The sequence below is a fragment of the Alosa alosa genome, chromosome 22 (assembly GCF_017589495.1).
Source record: "Alosa alosa isolate M-15738 ecotype Scorff River chromosome 22, AALO_Geno_1.1, whole genome shotgun sequence".
Taxonomy (NCBI): domain Eukaryota; kingdom Metazoa; phylum Chordata; class Actinopteri; order Clupeiformes; family Clupeidae; genus Alosa; species Alosa alosa.
The window spans coordinates 9,555,382-9,573,210 of record NC_063210.1 but is presented as its reverse complement, the minus strand read 5'-3'; the positions used below and the strand labels follow the sequence as shown (position 1 = coordinate 9,573,210).

Here is a 17,829-nt window from a genome sequence, read left to right as displayed (position 1 = left end):
TTAAGACAACACAGAAATAACAGTGAGGTACACAAAAAAAACAAAACCACAGAAAAAGAGCAAACTTCTCTGTCCACTGTCTACAAAAATGAACAAACAACTCCCTCTCCCTGTCCAATATATTTTGTCTGTTTCCACTGTACTAACTTCAGTGGTTTAGTATCTACTCACAGACACAGTGGGCTCGATTTTAAAGGGCAATGTGTAAAGTCAGTCAATGTCCAAAGTGTGTTGTGCATGATCCAAAACCATCATGTGGGGTGTGAGAGCTTTGAGCTAAGCCGCCACTGTTTGTGCTCATGGTATTAAATTAGCAAATAGATTTTGTGTAGTTATTGCATCAGCTGTAGTTACACTTTAGACTTTGCACTTTGGCCAACATTCAAATTGGGCTCTAATTTGTTGTCAGGGGGAAAAATCTCTCCCTCCATAAACTGTCACCACCACCACCGGCCACTGGCCATCACTGGTGTCTACCATTTGATTACTGAGCGAATTACTGACCTCCCAGCTCTCGCCCCACCCCCGCACCACTCATCGCCTGTCTCTCCGCATCAGCAGCTCCTCGGCCATCACGGCCTACTGTCGGCGCCAACGAGCCGGAGGACGGAGCAGAGAGCTAATTGTCTCGCTTCCCTCTTTCTTTGGGGGGGGGGGTCTCCTGATAAAGCACAGTAATTCAGCACCCCCTTCTCTGCCCCCACACACACACACACACACACACACACACACACACACACAGAGAGGCACACAACACTTTGCCACTCTCTGCTGTCACTTAGTGGAAATGAGCTGGAGGAGAGCGTGTCTCTGTGAAAAGGGCCTCCAGTACTGCTCCACCATCCGTGTCCATGTCTGTGGCCTTTTTTTTATTTGGCCATTAAAATGGCCATTAAAACTCATTTTAGACACAAGTCCCGGCTGCTTCATTCCTTCAGTGCTAAATGCCCTTTATCAATTGTGTGGAACGCGTGTGAGACAGCGCTCTATGAATGGCACATCAGCTCAAAAAAAAAAAAAATGTCTATTGTACCGCTGGCCTGTCTAGTCAGCCACCATAAAAATTGACCCACTGTACCACATTGTTGTGTATGGCTGTTTCTTATGTGCTATTTTGTTGAGTGGCCCTTTGTCAATTGTGTGAATTGTACAAAAGGTTTACTTTGAAAGGGGACGGTTGCAGGCCAAGTGCATCATTTTGTGCTTGCTCATTGTGCTCCACCCCAGACCTCCGAGCCGGAAATCATTTGGCTGACAGTTGCCCTCAAACCCCAATTATCACATCCCCCAGTTGATTCTAGTTGTTTGTTATTGGCTATTGGTGGCCATCTTGGATCTAGAAGAAGGCTATTGTAGCAGTCAAGAAATTAGATGAAAAGAATTTAAGAGGCAGAAGCCCAAAAAAAGATATGAGGAACATCTTGTTTGATGTTTGTCTTGTGCGGATGGCTGTTGCGAGCTGCGAAGCCTTGTGGTGTTTTTGTAATTAGCTCATAGCAAGCTCTGACTACATCACCACCACCTCCTTGCTTGGCCACTGAACACCCTCGCTGCAGCTTGTGGTTAACACTGATCCGCTGTGACATGAGGTCATTGCCACTGGATGAGGAGGGTCAGCAGCAAAACAAAGCCTGTGCCATATTTTTTTTTGCCATATTTGGTGTGTGTGTGTGTGTGTTAGTGTGTGTGAGAAGAGAGGGTGTTTGGGTCAGAAGATAACCAGAGCATAGATAGTGGTTAGCTCCAGGCTAGCGTCGTCGCACCACCCCGCACATGGGGAGAAAGTGAGAGATGGACATGGTGGGGCTATCTCTCCTGGGATCTCTCCAAATGCCAGCACACACTGGAGGACGATGACTTATCACGGTGTTCTAGCTGATGGAATTACGGTGTCAGGGAAATAAGGTATTTAGGTGGGGAAGGGGATGGATGGAGGGAGAGGGGAAAACATGTTAGAGAGAAGTGTGTGTGTGTGTGTGTGTGTGTGTGTGTGTGTCTCTGTGTGATGGAGAGAGAGAGAGGGGGTGTGTCGTTATCTGGGCCCATGCTGCAATCATCCTGACATTCAGCTCTCCCTTAGGTCACTCGGGTCACAACTCTGGGGTGATTGGCGTGACAATGACTCTGTCTCGTGACCCTCGCCTATGCTAATGAACAGTTCACTTTTTTGTCTCCCCAACACATCACCACCTCCCTTACCACCACCACCACCACCATATAAAAGAGCCGTGTGTGAAGACTGTTATTAAAAATATTAAACCCAATTACGACCCCACTCAAAGTGAGCTTGTCTGCGGCTAGCCCGTTGATGGCTTTTTAAAAGCGCCTCTGTCCACAAATGGCCGCTGCCACATCAGACTCCTGACACTGGAGCAACCCAGAATTACCGTCACGATATTTAAACGTCGAACGGACGCAAAAAAGGGAAAGGAGAGGGGACAAAAAAACCTCCGTCACCCCCATGCAACCCTGTCCCATCCCCACATCAGCAGATGGCTTTTAAGCTGTCGCTTTTTTCTCCCCTCGCCATCCACAACCCCCCCACACCCCACCTTTTTCTCTTTTCTCTTCTCTCTCGGTATTTTCCGTTCGGGTAGTTAATGCGTTTGGTTCAATTGCGAGAATCCATTTGTCGAGCCCAGTGTCTGACATGAGCTCTTAAGCCCAGAAGGCCGTATGCAGGAGGAGGGAGCAGCCGACGCAGCCTGTAGGTACTCTGCCCGCCTCGTCTGCCGCTGCTCCTGCTGTGCGCCGTGGCGCGGCTTGTGTTTCGTCGCTTTATTTAGCAACGCCGTAAACACAATACGGCTCCGTTTCCCAACCTCGCTCTACCTCGGGTTCGCAATTCAGTGTCGTTTGTTTCTTTCCATGGTTCCTTTGGTTTACTGTCTCACTCGCTCTCTCACTTCTTTTCCCAACGTTCTCGCGCAAAGATAGTTATCCCAGTCTTAGAGCCCCTGCGCGTGGCTGGTGTCATGAGCTCCGGTTTTCTCTGTATAAATGAGGTTTGGATGTGTAGCACCCTGACAGGTGAAGGATTTTAGTTTTTTTTCCCCACTCATGATTGGAGATTTTAAGAAGCACACAGAGCGAGGGGTACACACAGCCACTCGGTTCTGTTGGCCTGGCATGGGAGCCGGGGCGTCAAAATAAACGAGCCCGATGTCAAGAAAACTTTGAAGCGCACTAAGTAACATTGTCTCAATCAAAACTTTGCTTCCCTCCCCACTCCCCACATCTCTCACAATTTAAGACTAAAACTGTCAGGGTTACTATTTCTTTTTCGTTTTTATTCTCTTTTTCCTCAATCCCTCCATCTCCCTCCCTCTCTCTCTCTTTCTCTTCCTCTCTCTCTCTCTCTCTCTCTCTCTTCGAGGAGGCAGGCTTTTCCTTTGAGGCCGCCCGCAGCACTGGCCTGGTTTTCGTCCAGCTCCTCGGCACTTGTGTGCAGTAACCTCGCGTAATGAGCCGCTCGGAGACGGCCAGTGTCATTAGAGAGGGCAGGGCCACGGCAAGTGCACGATGTGGCTGCGGTGGAGCTTTTTTTTTATCTTGCCCTCGATCAGAGGTGACTGAGGTCACGGCGATCTGCGGGGACTCAGGTGTCCACGTCTCAAGACGGATGACGGGACGGCATGCTGCCCACACTTAAGGGAAAGAGACCGCTTCCTTCATCTTTCTCTCCTCTCTTTATTTCCTCTTTCTCTCCTCTTTATTTCCTCTTTATTTCATCTTTCTCTGCTCTTTCTTTCCTCTCTTTCTTTCCTCTTTGACTTTCTCATTTGCTCATTTCCTTTTTGACTTTTCGTTCCCGGTTTTTCTCACTTCGTTCTTCTCACTCTGCGCTCCTCCGTTCTCCCTCCTCCGTCCTCCTTGTGTCCATTCCGAATGGTTGACCCTTTGTGCTAAGCTCTCTGTCTGGTCACACAAAAACACAGGAGAGGTCGGAGGTTATCATGTTGGCCTCGGTCTGCCAGATAGGCCGAGCGTGAAGTTCTGGGATTCAGCTGGAGATCTTTGCTGCTTGAAAGATTTGTAGTTGGACTGGCCCAGTGTTAGTAAACATGGGGTTGGTAAACAGTGTGTGTGTGTGTGTGTGTGTGTGTGTGTGTGTGTGTGTGTGTGTGGTTGGTAAAGACAGACAGACACACAGTGTGTGTGTGTGTTCATGGACGGTAAACCGACTTGGCACTAATAAATCATCCTAAGAGTTTGACTATGCAGGTACTGCCTTTTTTGTGTGTGTGTGTGTCTGTGAAAGAGAGAGAAAGAGAGAGTGAGTATACCAGAGAGTGAGAGGGACCGTGTGTGTGTGTGTGTGTGTGTGTTCATGTGCGTGAAATAACTCCTTCCTGCCCCGAGGTCTGGGACCGGCTCCTCTCCTAAGTGTCTAAGTGATTGAGGAAATGGATTGTGTGCAGGGGCCGGCTTATGTGGCTAATTGCTGCTAATTAGCGGAATCGCACTTCGCCTGGCCTGCGCTCGCTTCCCCTCTGCCCTGTGCGTGGACTCTTGTTTGTGATTTTAAGGCTCATTGCTCAAGCACACAAGCAAATAAGAAGGAGAGAGCGCTTCCCGTCCGAAGAGCCTGGGGCTTGTGTATGGATCTCTCTCTCTCTCTCTCTCTCTCTCTCTCTCTCTCTCTCTCTCTCTCTCTCTCTGTCTGTCTGTGTGTGTGTGTGTGTGTGTGAGATTACTACTGCGGCGGTGATGAAAACTGAGGCTAGGATGTTGGCTGGAGATCCACTGCTCCCTTGCTGTATTCCCACCATAGCATTTGATTTAAAGCTGCAGCATTAAAAGCAGCACATAAGTTCATTACAGCTCTCCCTCTTACACACACGTACACACACACTCTCTCTCTCTCTCTCTCTCTCTCTCTCTTCTCTCTCTCTCTCTCTCGCTCTCTCTCTCTCTCTCTTGCTTTCCTCTGCCAACACTCTCTTTCTTACTTCCTTTCTTTCTTTTCTTCTCAACCCTCTCTTTCTCTACCTATTCTTTTCTTTTTCCTCCAAAACTTCCTCTCTCCCTCATTCTCTCTCTGCCTCTCCCTGTCCCTTGCTCTCTCTCTTTCTCTCTCTCTCTCTCTCTCTCTCTCTGTCCTTTATGCACTCCAGTAATCCACACTCTCGTCTCCCGCAGTTCATCAATATGCCGCCTCTCCTGCCCCTAGTCACCTGCCCTCTCCCTTCAAGAAATGGCACCTATCTGCATCTCCTTCTCTCATCCCCCCCTCCTCTCCTCCTCCTCCTCGTCGCTTGTTAAGAAGGTGCTGACAGAGGTGGGGTGGGATGTGCTGATGGAGGTGGGGTGGAGTGGGGGGGGGTTATAGAGAGTGGTGACTAATTGCTTTATTTCTCTTATTAGCGCGGGATCCAGGTGGAACCGCGCAGGGAACGGGGAGGGGGGATTAAATCCTGTTTACTGTCTTCAATCCCGCGGATGAAAGAGGGGACAGATCTGAGAGGGGATTTCCATGGCGCTGCTCCTTAATCGAGCCATTCAAGTTTTTCTCCCCCTACCCCTATCTCCTCTCCTCTCCTCTTCTCTTCTCTTCTCCTCCTCTCCTCCGCTGCTGCCACTCTCTCTCTCTCCCTCTCTCTCTCTCTCTCTCTGTCTCTCTCTCTCTCTCTCTCTCACGCTCTCTCGTTTTTTCCCATCCCCATCGTCTTCAGTTCAGTTGGGCATTATCTTCAAAAGAGCCCCAAGATGGTTGTGTGTTTGAAAGCATTAAAGGGATTTCATCATTCAGAGTTTTTTTTTTTCTTCTCACCCCACACCCCTTTTTTTCTTCTTAGCTGTGTGAACCGTGAATTAATTTTACACCGGAGATGTTTACGAATGCACACATATCTCTTCAAATTCAGACGCCCCTGGGATGAGGGGTTGGGGGCAGGAGTGAAGCAATTTGCCTAAAGTTGTTGAGTCCGCCCCAGATGGTTTGCTTTTGAGGAGTTTGTTTCCTCGGGGTAAGTCCCCCGAGCCAGAGCTCACACCTCTCCCCCCTCACGGTTTTTCCGAAACCCGACGTTGCCGCTGTCACTCAGCTTGACGATCTGTACACTTGCTTAGGTGTCAGACGAGACTAATTTCATGCCCCCTCCCCCACCCCACGCCTCTCTTTCTCCCCCAAAAAATGTGTTGGACTTTCCAAGAGAGATTTGGTCCTCTCCCCGACCAGGCAATAGCAACAAATGTTGTTGACGCTCTAAGCGAAATATTAGCGGTGAATATTTCATGATGTCGAACCACAGAATCAATCCTCTTCAAAGTAAAGTGTTTAACTTTGGCAGATTGTACAGTCGGGGTATTTAGCATGTTGATATGAGTTATGTTCCTGTTTTCACCCCGCGCGCTCAATCTATCAAAGTCACTCACAGGAAAAGCTCTTGAGTGATAAGTGCTTGTCGGTAATGACTTGTATGATGCGTTATTAATTGAAGTAATTATTTAGAATATGAGTGCGAGTGATTTCACCATCGGAATAAAATAAATAAATAGCTAAGCTGTGTCTGGAGAGCCGCATTGCCATCTTTGGTCTTTGCAAATGGCTCTGTTTTATCCCACTTGAGACACTTGTTTGTGTTCCCTAGGCCCTGATCAAAAAACCCATACGGCAGCCATTGCCTCTGACTGGTTTTGATAAATGTTCCAAGACCAATATGAGAACAGGTTCGTTTGTTTACATAGCGCTGTGTGTGTTTTTTTTCCTCACCACCACCAGCACTCCTTTACATTGTGTTGTGCCAAAGGAGGCAGGAAAGTGGGAAAGGGCACCTTGTAAATGCCGGTCTGCTTTGAACCGTGCCCGTTCACCCAGGTCTGTGAGAGAGAGAGCACGCCTCCAATGTGACGCGAAGAAGAAACCTCATACGAACTGTGAACTGCAGGGGGAATGGATAGACTGGGAGCGTTCAGAGAGGATACACACACACATATAAACAAACAATCAACAAATGAAAAAGGCAGATGTTTTGATTTGAAAGATTTTGCAATCATAAAAACGAGAATAAGCCGAAGAAATCCAAAGCTCAGTGAGCACGAAACAAAGAGAGGAGAGGTTTAACTTTACTTACAGAGAGAGAGAGAGAGATTTCCCTTTGTGCACAGAGAATGAGAGATGCACGTTAAATTATCCTGTGAGGGGAAAGAGAAGAGAGATTCACCTTTGTGAGAGAGGGAGCGAATTCACCGTAGGCAACATCGTTTTATGATGCAGTGCAACTACCTTGGTCTAATTATCCCTTGCATCTGGGAATGTTCAATATTGCAGGGAATGCACTAAAAGAGGAGGCATGAGAACCACAGCACTCTAGAAAGTAAACTCTGCCGTGTAAATAAACCAGTTACAATCTGCTGTAAATTATCTGACGGTACAACATGTTGTGCCATATGTTTGCAATGTCCAGAGTCCTCTCTACCAGGAGTGCTGTAAACGGATATGTTGTCTTTTTCACGTACAGTTTTGATTAAACAAAAAAGAGCTATGATTATGTGATAGAAGTGGGAACTGCTTGAAATGGAAGGCCAAGTGAAATTGAAGATGGCTGTTAAAGAAGCTCATGAATGCTACTGTATAATGCCAGCCATGTTACCTAAGCTTCCTAACCAACCAAGAAGAAAACTTGACAACCATGAAACTCCAAACACTCCAAATAACCCCAGTCAAAAGAAGCCGCCACGCTGAAGTTTACCCTCCGACCAGCAGTGTGTTTGCACTGTGCTGTCATTGGTGTAGGTAAAGTCTAAGAGAACAAATGTAAACAGCTGCCAAACGGAAGAATAAAGAGGTGACTGGAGCCAACTAGTTTAAACAGGTTTGACTTGAAGAATTAGAGAAAGTGTGCATTGTATATGATCAAATATAATGGAAAACTGCCAGGGAGAAACGGAGGCCTTTCTTTAACGCAGAGCAGCGCTTCACTTCCCGATTCAGACGGATTCATTTAAATTACTTCCTCCCACCTGCCATTGACCGAGTTATTGCACAGACTGATTGAATAGAGAGCAATTTGAAGATCTGTAGTTAGCAAATGTTTTTTTGATGTACTGAAAAGGTGCGCAGGGAAATTTCTCTAAAGCCTCCTTGCGTCTTTCTCCTGATTCGTCTCGCAGTTGCCTCAGCAGTCAATAATTATACAGGCCTGTAGTTAATCTCTCTCATTTCGCTCTCTCTCTCTCCCTCTCTGTTGCGCTCTCTCTCCAGCTGTTTCCTGTCTCTGTTGCTGGTGGCTGCAGTCGTGTGGAAGATCAAGCAGACCTGTTGGGCATCTCGTCGACGTGAGGTAAGGCCCTGCAGATTTGTTATTTGTTTCCCACCACCTCTTTTTTGCCCCCCCCCCAATCTCTCTCTCTCTCTCTTTCTCTCTCGCTCTGTTGAGTGCCTAAACACAATCAAAAAAAGTTTGCAATTAAATATTTTTTTGGCTTGTTTTTTTTCCTCGTGGATGGAAATCATTGCGGTCTTGGATACATATTTGAGTTTGTGTGTTCCAGTGTGTGTGTGTGTGTTGGTGCTCATTTTATTTTCTTCATTCCCTCTGGCTGGGTTGCATTCTTCATTTTTCTTTTTCTAAACCGCAGCAGAGAAATGAAAATGAATATTGCTCTTTGCCCTGAAGAAGTTTCTGCTGACAAACATTCTCATCTTCCTAATTACTGGTCCTTATGAACCAATTAGCCCTGACAGGAGTAATCCAAGGCTCGGTTGATTGTACTGGGAGTGGAGTGGGTTGATGGGGATGGGGGGCGGGTGGGTGGGGGGGGGCTCTACGGCTGGAACAGATGTCTGTGCGATGTGCTGCCTCTTCTCCCTCTCCTACCCCTCATTTGGTCTCCAGAAGGGTCCTCCTCTAATGGCCAGGCCCATCGCAGACCCCCCCACAACATCCTCACACCCCACTCTCCCTCCATCCCATTTGTCAACAGTGGCTGGAGCTGGAGCCGCAACCACGACTGGACAAGCATATGGCCAGTTGAAAGGGTTTTTTAGGAAATATTCTTTTGAAGTCCCACCATCACAACACAAGCTGTTTTGCTTGCCTGCTTGAGGTGTACATCACCCAAGTCACGGGCATTTGTCAGCATTATGCAGTCATTATGCTCCTGTCAAGGCCAGGGTCCTGAAGTAATTGGGAACACCTTGCTAATGACGTCTAGCTCAGTAGTTGCGCTGTGACGTGCTTATGAAGAACCTGCCAGTTGCTGATGGGAAGCCATCTTGTAATTTCGTTAACATGTTAAAAACAAACCTGCATATTGAGTGATCTACACTAATAACCACTGCTTGACGATGCGAGCCACTGTCCGGTAATAGACATATCATGGCTCCAGTTATGCATTTCTCCTTCGTGGCCAGAGAATGTTGACATTGATAATAGAGGAGGTTGATATTTGTGTTTCCAGCAGATAATTGATGTATGGAAACAAACATGAGTGATGACTGCCGCGAAGCAGAACAGTATTCATCTAAAGAATTAAAGTCAATAAGCCCTAATGTGGGCAGATGGGCTCTGCTCATTAAAATTCCACTCACTTTGCCTAGCCTCCCCCAGAATTCAGATCATCTGTTTGCTACTGCCCTTCAGCACTCTGGATTGGAAGAAAAACACACACACACACACACACACATGCACACACTCACACGCACACACACTCACACAGATGCACAAAAGGTTTTATCTGTTAATTTCAGATGATTGAAAAGTTTAGAGAGACACTTGAGAAGGATAATAATAAAAAAAAGGGGGGGAAATAGCTCTCAAGATTTATTTCTTTACCCTTCTGTCTGTGTTTGTCTGAAGTTCGAGAGCTAGAAAGAGTTTGGGGGTGTGTGGACGAATAAAATGTCCATCATTCCTCCAATCATTCCTGAAGGTCACCCTGGTGACTGCTTCTCGGGATTTAGCGGAGAGGAGATAAAGTGAAGGCTGCCGATGGAACGTCGGCGAAAGCTCGGCGTCTGCCGTCATCCGAACGGGCTTATGAGCTTCCTCGACTGCTTGAGTTTGGTTCGCGTCGTCCCCAGAGGAAATGACAGCTGAAGTCGATTGTCAGTTTTTTTCCCCGTTCTTTTTTTTTTTTTTTTTAAGTTGTTTGTTTTTGTTTAGTTCTGCAGGTGCACCAGGGTCAGCTTGTTTTTTTTTGAATGTTTGCAAACCACAGGTGAATGCTGCTCAACGACCAGGCACGGATTCCTGGAACATTAGCAAACATGAACAGAAGGTTAGCCGAGAAAGTGGGCGTAAAATATGTGGCTCCACAGTTAGACGGCTGCTACCTTTCCTTAGCCTGCCATATGGGAAGAGCATCACCAAAGCATTCAGGTGCCAGGTTCAACCGTGCAAGCAGCCAGTCATACCTCTCTATCTGTCTTTCAATTTCTCTAGATGTATCCCTCACTCAAAATACACCTCTGGTTTATAAGCATCCAATATTGCCATTTTCCAATTTTCTTAAGTACTTACTCATGCTTCTGAATGCCCTTTCTTAACCTAACCAAACCCAACCCAATCCAACCTAGCCCAGCCCAGCCCAGCCTCCTCCCAAGTCTCCATCCCAACCCCTCTCCATCCTCGGTGGTGGCTCTTTTCGACTGCTGTTCCTGAAACATGTGGCCCGGAAACGGAGCGGGATATGTTTAGATGCTCCAGTTTATGCTAATGCCGCTTCCCTCCGACAATGATTTTGGCTGCGAGATCAAACAGTTGGGAAACTTCTTTGAAATTCTAATAGCAACAGTACACAAGATTACTTGGAGAGAGCCTCCCTTTGATACCCCTAATAGGGTCACCCCCCAGTAGGCCGGGGGAAAGGGCCTGGATAACAGGAGCGGATGCCTTTTGTTGTGCTGCACAAATGCCATTGTTTCCCCTGCTTCTTCGATTTGAGGTTAATACCCCAGTTGTCTGTTTTTTGCCTGCTGTTATGAGCCTATGGGGAAGCATACCCCCACACACCTAAAAAAATGTAGGTAGGCCTCCTTTGTAGATATTTCTGACTTTGAATTTTTACATTTGGCTTGAAAAGTAAAATAGGGTGCAGCTCAATTCTTGTTTTTTTTTTTTGTTCTTCCTAGCTTTTGGTGGGGTGAACCTCTAGTTGTGGGTGCCACAAACAAGTAGACCTGTTTTGGCATCTGTTCCATGCTGTGGTGATTGGGGCATGCCTTGTGCAACCTCTGGTTGTGGGTGCCACAGACAAGAAGACCTGTTTTGGCATCTGTTCCATGCTGTGGTGATTGGGGCATGCCTTGTGTAACGGCCTCTAGCCAAAGCCTGCCTCATTACTTTTGATTAAGTTGTTCAGTGTTGCCGTGCCGCATTTCGCTTTATCTAAGTGAAAAAACTAGGATGACCCAGCATCACTTGCATAATTCATATCCCCCCACGTCTGTGTACCGTTTTATGTGTGTGTGTGTGTTGTGTTGTCTTGATGTGTGTGAGTCTCTTGCTCATCCTCATCGTGTCCTATTTCAACGTTATTTGTGCTCTTGGTGCAATAGACGTGTTGCTCTGATTATGTTGATTAAACATTCTCTCTTGATGTTCCGGGTTTCGTTTCCTCTGTTGTTGTTTTGCCTATGAGGCGCTGAGGAACACAGTGTTCCGTCTCTCTTCTCCGCAGGCAGCGGTGAACGGGCCCGTTGGATTGTGGGTAACCGTAGGGGGTCATTAGAAGGGTTCTGCGTTGAGTGTGTATGTGCGGTGTGAAAGGGCGATCGTTTGAGCTTAAGGACCTGGCTCTTCTCAGCTGTATTTACAAGATGCACTTGGTGTGTGTATACATGTGTGCCTTTCTCTGGTTTATTATTATTACGTTATTATAACATTATTATAACATCGGACTGAGGAATAGCTCCCAAACCACTTCCAAAGTCCAAAATCTCTGCTTTTGTTGGTGGAGCTAGCAAACTAAAATAATGAAAACTTTTAGAATCCACTTGCTTAAAGTTGAAAGTCATAACATGTGTGTGGATTCTGCTGAAGAGATTCGAGTGCTCTGCTACATCCTTGACTGTCCTTCCGTGGCCTTGGCGTAACTCTCCACTTCTTTCAAGCCACTCAATTCTTAAGGCAATCCCTGAAAGAGCCTGGCTTGAAGGCCTCTCCTACAAAGCACTCTGCCAGTCTTGCACCATTAATAAACAAAAGCGTTAAAAAAAAAGGAGGGAAACTTACAGAGCAACTTTGTCGGACAAAGATTTTCTTTCCTCCACTTCAGGACCGCTGGTCGGACTTTGTTCGCTGAAGGCATCTGACCTCCATGTAAGAGCACAAGTGCCTGACTTGTCAAGCAATTTCCAGGGCACCGTCAATGCCGAGTGGCACTTAAATAGCCCGACAGAACCCGGCAGCTCAGAGAAGGCAGTGTGTGTTATTTTCTCTGCATCAGTCACCTACATCAAGCACCTGCCGCTCACCTGCACTTCAAGGCGGCTAGCGGCTAAGATAGACCTCATGATTGTGGTCTCTTGTGGGAGAAGGGGGCAAGATGAACCTTCCGTTCCTATGGATACTGCCAGCATGACATTTGTCTTATTGTGTTGCTAACATGGAAAACCCAGCAGTAGCACAGATGACGCAAAAAGACCCATCAATAACATGGTGAGACAGAATGCATTAGCATTAGAGCTTGGACCTCTGTGCTTTGGTATGAACTGAACTGAACTGAACTCACAACATGTAAAATGTAGGATGTTTGATGTCGTAAGGTGGGATGCAGCAGTCTTTTTACAGACGAATTATGATCTTGTTGTTGAAAGGCACCCTTTAATGAAGCCCTCTCTTTCAGCATTAGCACGGTTACCTGAAGTGCAAGAATCATACAACACAGAGAGAGACAGAGACAGACAACCAGGAGGGTGCTTAATTCCCCGTTATTATTGCTAATTGCTGTTATGCCGAAGCACAGTATGAACAATACCCTGCAAAGATGTCAAACATCTGCGCCTCGCTCTCTGTTATTAGATGTACTCTGTTTTGTGACGTTGTAACCATGCCGCCTTTCAATCACCCCACTTTCCAGACACACACACACACACACACACATACACACACACACACAGACACACTCATACACACTGACTTGACGGTCATATTGCCCCCTTTCAGAGATTATTAGTTTGTTATTTTGCCACATCAGCCAGTCACCAGAAAATGAGGCATCTGTTGTCTTTGTTCGGTTCCTTGATTAATCTTCCTTTTCAGGAGGAGCGACATCTAAACTGACTCGTCTCCAGCCCCCTCCACCCTTCCATTTTATTTTTTAAGCCGTGTTTGTTAATAGCTAGATATTAGAGCAGTGGAGGAGAATGGCATAATCATTTGCAATTAGACGAGTCCATATTTACCCTCTGTGGATTCGCATGTTTTGATTTGTTGCCGTAAGTGATGCGCGACCTGCACTCACCTCGAGTGCTTAATCAACATGGAGGACAGGGGTCTTGTCAGAGCGGGAGCAGGAAGATGCTGAACCTAAATGGCATGTGTGTGTGTGTGTGTGTGTGTGTACACCTGGGCATAGATTTGTTCAGCTGCTCCTGCAGTTCTTAATTAGCTAATTAAATCAGTGGTTAGGCTCAAGCATGGCATGTCGTCACCTGTTTTTCAGACTCTGAGAAGGTCAGTGTTGCAGAAGCGTTGTGGGTTATGTGGTTGGATATATGGTTGTGGATGTCATTCTAACAGACTCCAACTGTCTGCTGAACTCGGCTGATTAGAAAAATGATGACTTCACCCTATTAGAATCACAAATGGGCAATATTAATTTGACAAGACCTCATGACTCCGCAATAACTGTGGTGATAAAATGTCATGCTAACAGAGAATGGCAGTTAATGAGCAAGAATTTCTAATGAATCATACATTGCAATCAGCTTTGACAAGGTTGACAAAACCATACAGAATGGGTTTCTTTCATAGCACAAGGTAGAGCATGCATTTTAGCATCATCTCATACTTCTGCCGCCAGCCTAGGTTCTTCCAAGATATTTGTCAGCAAAGCAACCTCGAGAGTGGCCTTGACCAGAACACACTGCATTTACGCTTGTTACCAGCCTAAATACACTATAAGAGCATTGGCCATCTAGTGCTGCTTGCTCTTTCTGAATTGCCTTCTGGCCTTACGTCATAAGTACAGTTGCCAATAGTGGATGCATTAGCATACACGTGTGGACACTGTTTGGTCAAGGCTGTGTCGACTCTTCGCCTCGTGGTTGCACTAGGCAATTGTGTGTGTGTGTGTGTGTGTGTGTGTGTGTGTGTGTGTGTTGGGGGGGTGTCCAGGCCCTTTCGAGAGTCAGTGGGGTGTGTAGGAGATGTCTGCACTAAATGTCACGGGCAGGAGCAGGAGGAATGTCTCCCATACAAACAGCCAGAGGCACTGCTGATATTTCAACACCCGACGTAACCGCTTCCATCCCTACCCTTGAAGAATGAGTTTCTGACCATCTATACAATGAACCATTTTACACTCACACACACACACTCACACACACACACACACACACACACACAGACACACATACACTCTCACACATACTCAAAGCCATTCATAAAGAAATTGTGTGATTAAATGAGTCCTTGGAAGCAGTTTGCACATTGTTTTGTAAGCAGACACACTCTCTCTCATACACTCATACACACTTCAGAGTGGACTAAAAGAGAGACACAACTTGTGAGAGATTGATGTTGGCATTTCAGTGATCCACGCTCTCCTTGTGTCGGAGAGAGATCTGGATGAGGCGAGAGGGCTGATGAAGGATCTTGTGTGGATCCTCGTTTGCTGTGAATTGTGGGAAAGGTCACCATCATAACTGACAGCGGTCATGTTGGTCCAACAGGACCTTCACGCTTTAGGACTCGGTAGCCTCACATAGCAGCAGCCACGCCGTCCTAGCCAGTTATCCTTTTTTGGGTAAAGGAGACATAAAATCTTGTTGACCATTTCTTCATGGAGTCGGTTTCTTTTGTTTTATAGGCCGTTTAGAAAATGCCTTTTGCCTCTGAAAGGAGGGTCAAGTGTGTCTTAAGTGCAGTGCAGTCCTGGTAATGAACATAAAAGTCAGAACTTAGATTTAATTGAAGTGCTTGTCTATTACTAATAAGGCACTTCACATGATTTTGAGCAGGGATTATTACCTAATTTACCCTTGGACGTTGTGTATCATGTTAGCTAAGTTCATACATGCTAACATGCGTGACGTTATGTGTGAATGACACCGACGCACATGAACAGAATTGTTGTTCAGATACACGGCCCAACCGCTAGACATCCGCAGAACATGCAGACTTACACCTATGTCTGAACACATCTATTGACTACAGATACAGTTGTAGTGGCCATGTAGTGGCCTTAGACCATGTCGGATTATACTTTAGGCAACATCATTTCTGCACATTGGCATTTTGTCGGGGCCAAGAGTAAACTTTTGTTGGCATGCTGCCCTGGTTTCGCTTACTCTCTCACGCAGGTATGCATTATTGGAGAGCTTCCTGTCTCAAGGACATCAGTAGCAAACCCCAGGCAAAAGCAAAAGCAAGCCTTTTTCCCTCTCCTCCTCAATATTAATTAAAGCCCATATTCTCTCTCTCTCTCTCTCTCTCTCTCTCTCTCTCTCTCTCTCTCTCTCTCTCTCTCTCTCTCTCTCTCTCTCTCTCTCTCTCTCTCTCCTCCCCATCATTAAATCAGGCTCGTTGGCTCTCTTCCAGTACAGTAGACAGCTTAAGAGTATGACTGTACGCACTGAGGAAAAGTCATGCTGCTGATTAGCCTCTGGGTTAGAATAGACTGTTATTTCTTTTCTTTTCAATGCCCCCTCCACCACTCCCACCCCCTACTCTGCTTGTCTCAAAAAACTTTTCTTTCCTCCCCTTCTCCTCAGGCAGGGAGTAATGATGTTGAGATAAATGTTTCCATAATGAAGCCTCATTTGCATACGGTTTATCAGTCAAATATTTACATGCTTGCCATTAGCAGAGCGCTATTGATATTATGAAAAGCATCCTAGGCTCCGCAATGTGTCTTGTGGCACTGCCGAAGCCAATGCACTTTCTTAATTAAAATGGGTTTGTGTTTTTGGGGGGAGAAAATCCTCCGGAGAGCTTTGCAAGATGTGTGGTCGACCCTGATAGGCAGATGGTAAACTTTTCTGAATGCACCAGGGCATCTTTTTGAGAGGAAGAGTGATGAGACTTTTTTCTTCTTCTTCCTCTTCTTCGTCGTCGTCATCGTCGTCTTCTTCCCTTTGCACGGTTCCTGCAGAGTGTCTCACATATGGCTGTACCCACGTGGAGCTCGACTCGCTGAGTCAATCAACTCCGCTTCTCGCTCACCAGGGATATGTGTCATGCCAAAGCGTCTCCGTCTTCCTGTGAGCACTTGGAGTCGTTGCCGCCGTCGAAGCTTGTGGCATTGACTCACTGACACCGCGTTGGCGTTGGTGTCCCTTTCCTTGCTAAAACGTTCGTCCAGTGCCACACCAGCCTGCAGCGTGGGCAGCAATCTGGAATGGGGCGCTGGAGTTTAAGCTACATCTGTCCATAGAACACAGTGGATCCTACAAGCCCTCACCTCTAGTCACTAGCCAAATGTTGTCTCGCGCTTACACATGAAATGACGTTTTTTCGTAAGCCTACTAGAATACTATTGCTGTAGCGCAACAACAATCAATGTCCTAATCAGGCATGATTCAGTGAGACTGACCAATCCTAAACTTCCCACTCTCCATCAACCCTGGAGGCTATATCACAATCGATCAACATCCTTTCATGGAATAACCAGTCAGGCTCGTTGTGTAATCCGTGTATGTAGGTGACGACTTGTTGACAACCTAATCAGGTCATTGACGTTGTGACACTCCCTCTCCTTGTGGACGAGATCATAACTTTTTTTTAAGCAGCCCTTGACTGATTGCCAAGGAATTATCGGCTCTTTTCACACCCTTTTTCGCACTTTTCTCTGGCTCTGGAAAGCATAGACGAGCTATGTGACGAGATGGCAAATCCATATAACGATCACAGGAGACCGTCGGAAATGGGGCAGCTGGTAAAGCATGGATAGATTTTTATTTTTTTTTCCAATGCAGCTGTTCCATTTCAAAGATACAAATTAACACGTCCTTAACAGGCGCGTTGTCCCGGCAAGTCACCAACAAAGTTGGACCAACATGAGCGGCTTGCGAGTGAGTTTATATACCCACTCGGCCTCGGCTACACACCATGTCCTTCACGATGCAGATTATTTACGAGGCCTCAATCATTGCCGTTGGCGTAAAACCTCATTTGATTTTGTTGTTGTTGTTGTCATTTTCCTCCGTGGCTGAAGAGGGAGTGCTCACGACATCCGACTCGTCTGGGGGACAGTAGATAGGGGACGTGAAGAGGAGAGTCCTGACATGGGACTGCTGCTCCTGCGATGAAAACTGGCCCCATTAAGAGCCGTGTTCGGAGCAAACAAAAGCTCACTGTTCACTTCCAGGGGAAACGACCACAAAGGCCCAAATTAATCATGTTCCCCAAGCTATACACACAATTCTCTCTCTCTCTCTCACACACACACACACACACACACACACACACACACACACACACACACACACACATAGGAGACACACTCAAATATCTATTATCATGCTGTGCAGAGTGGATCCAGTTTGGCTCGTGAGCTTCGTAGAGACATTAGGCCCGCAGTCTGGAACCAAAACTTTAATTGGTTGGCTGAGTGTCCTCAAGGGCTGTTGTCCAGGGCCCTCTTTGAAGGCGCCCGGAGAATTATAATTGTTCCATGATTGTTGCGTCCACCCCACCACCCCTCAGAGTCCCCACTCTT

General features: G+C 46.6%; 1 protein-coding gene across 1 annotated transcript in view; it reads left to right on the top strand.

The window, feature by feature from the left end:
* The window catches only part of atrnl1b (attractin-like 1b), a 137,079-nt gene that overhangs the window by 82,543 nt on the left and 36,707 nt on the right, over positions 1-17,829 (top strand). The window contains 1 exon segment of the mRNA XM_048232840.1: positions 8,207-8,285. Within this exon segment, the coding sequence (XP_048088797.1) occupies positions 8,207-8,285 (79 nt within the window).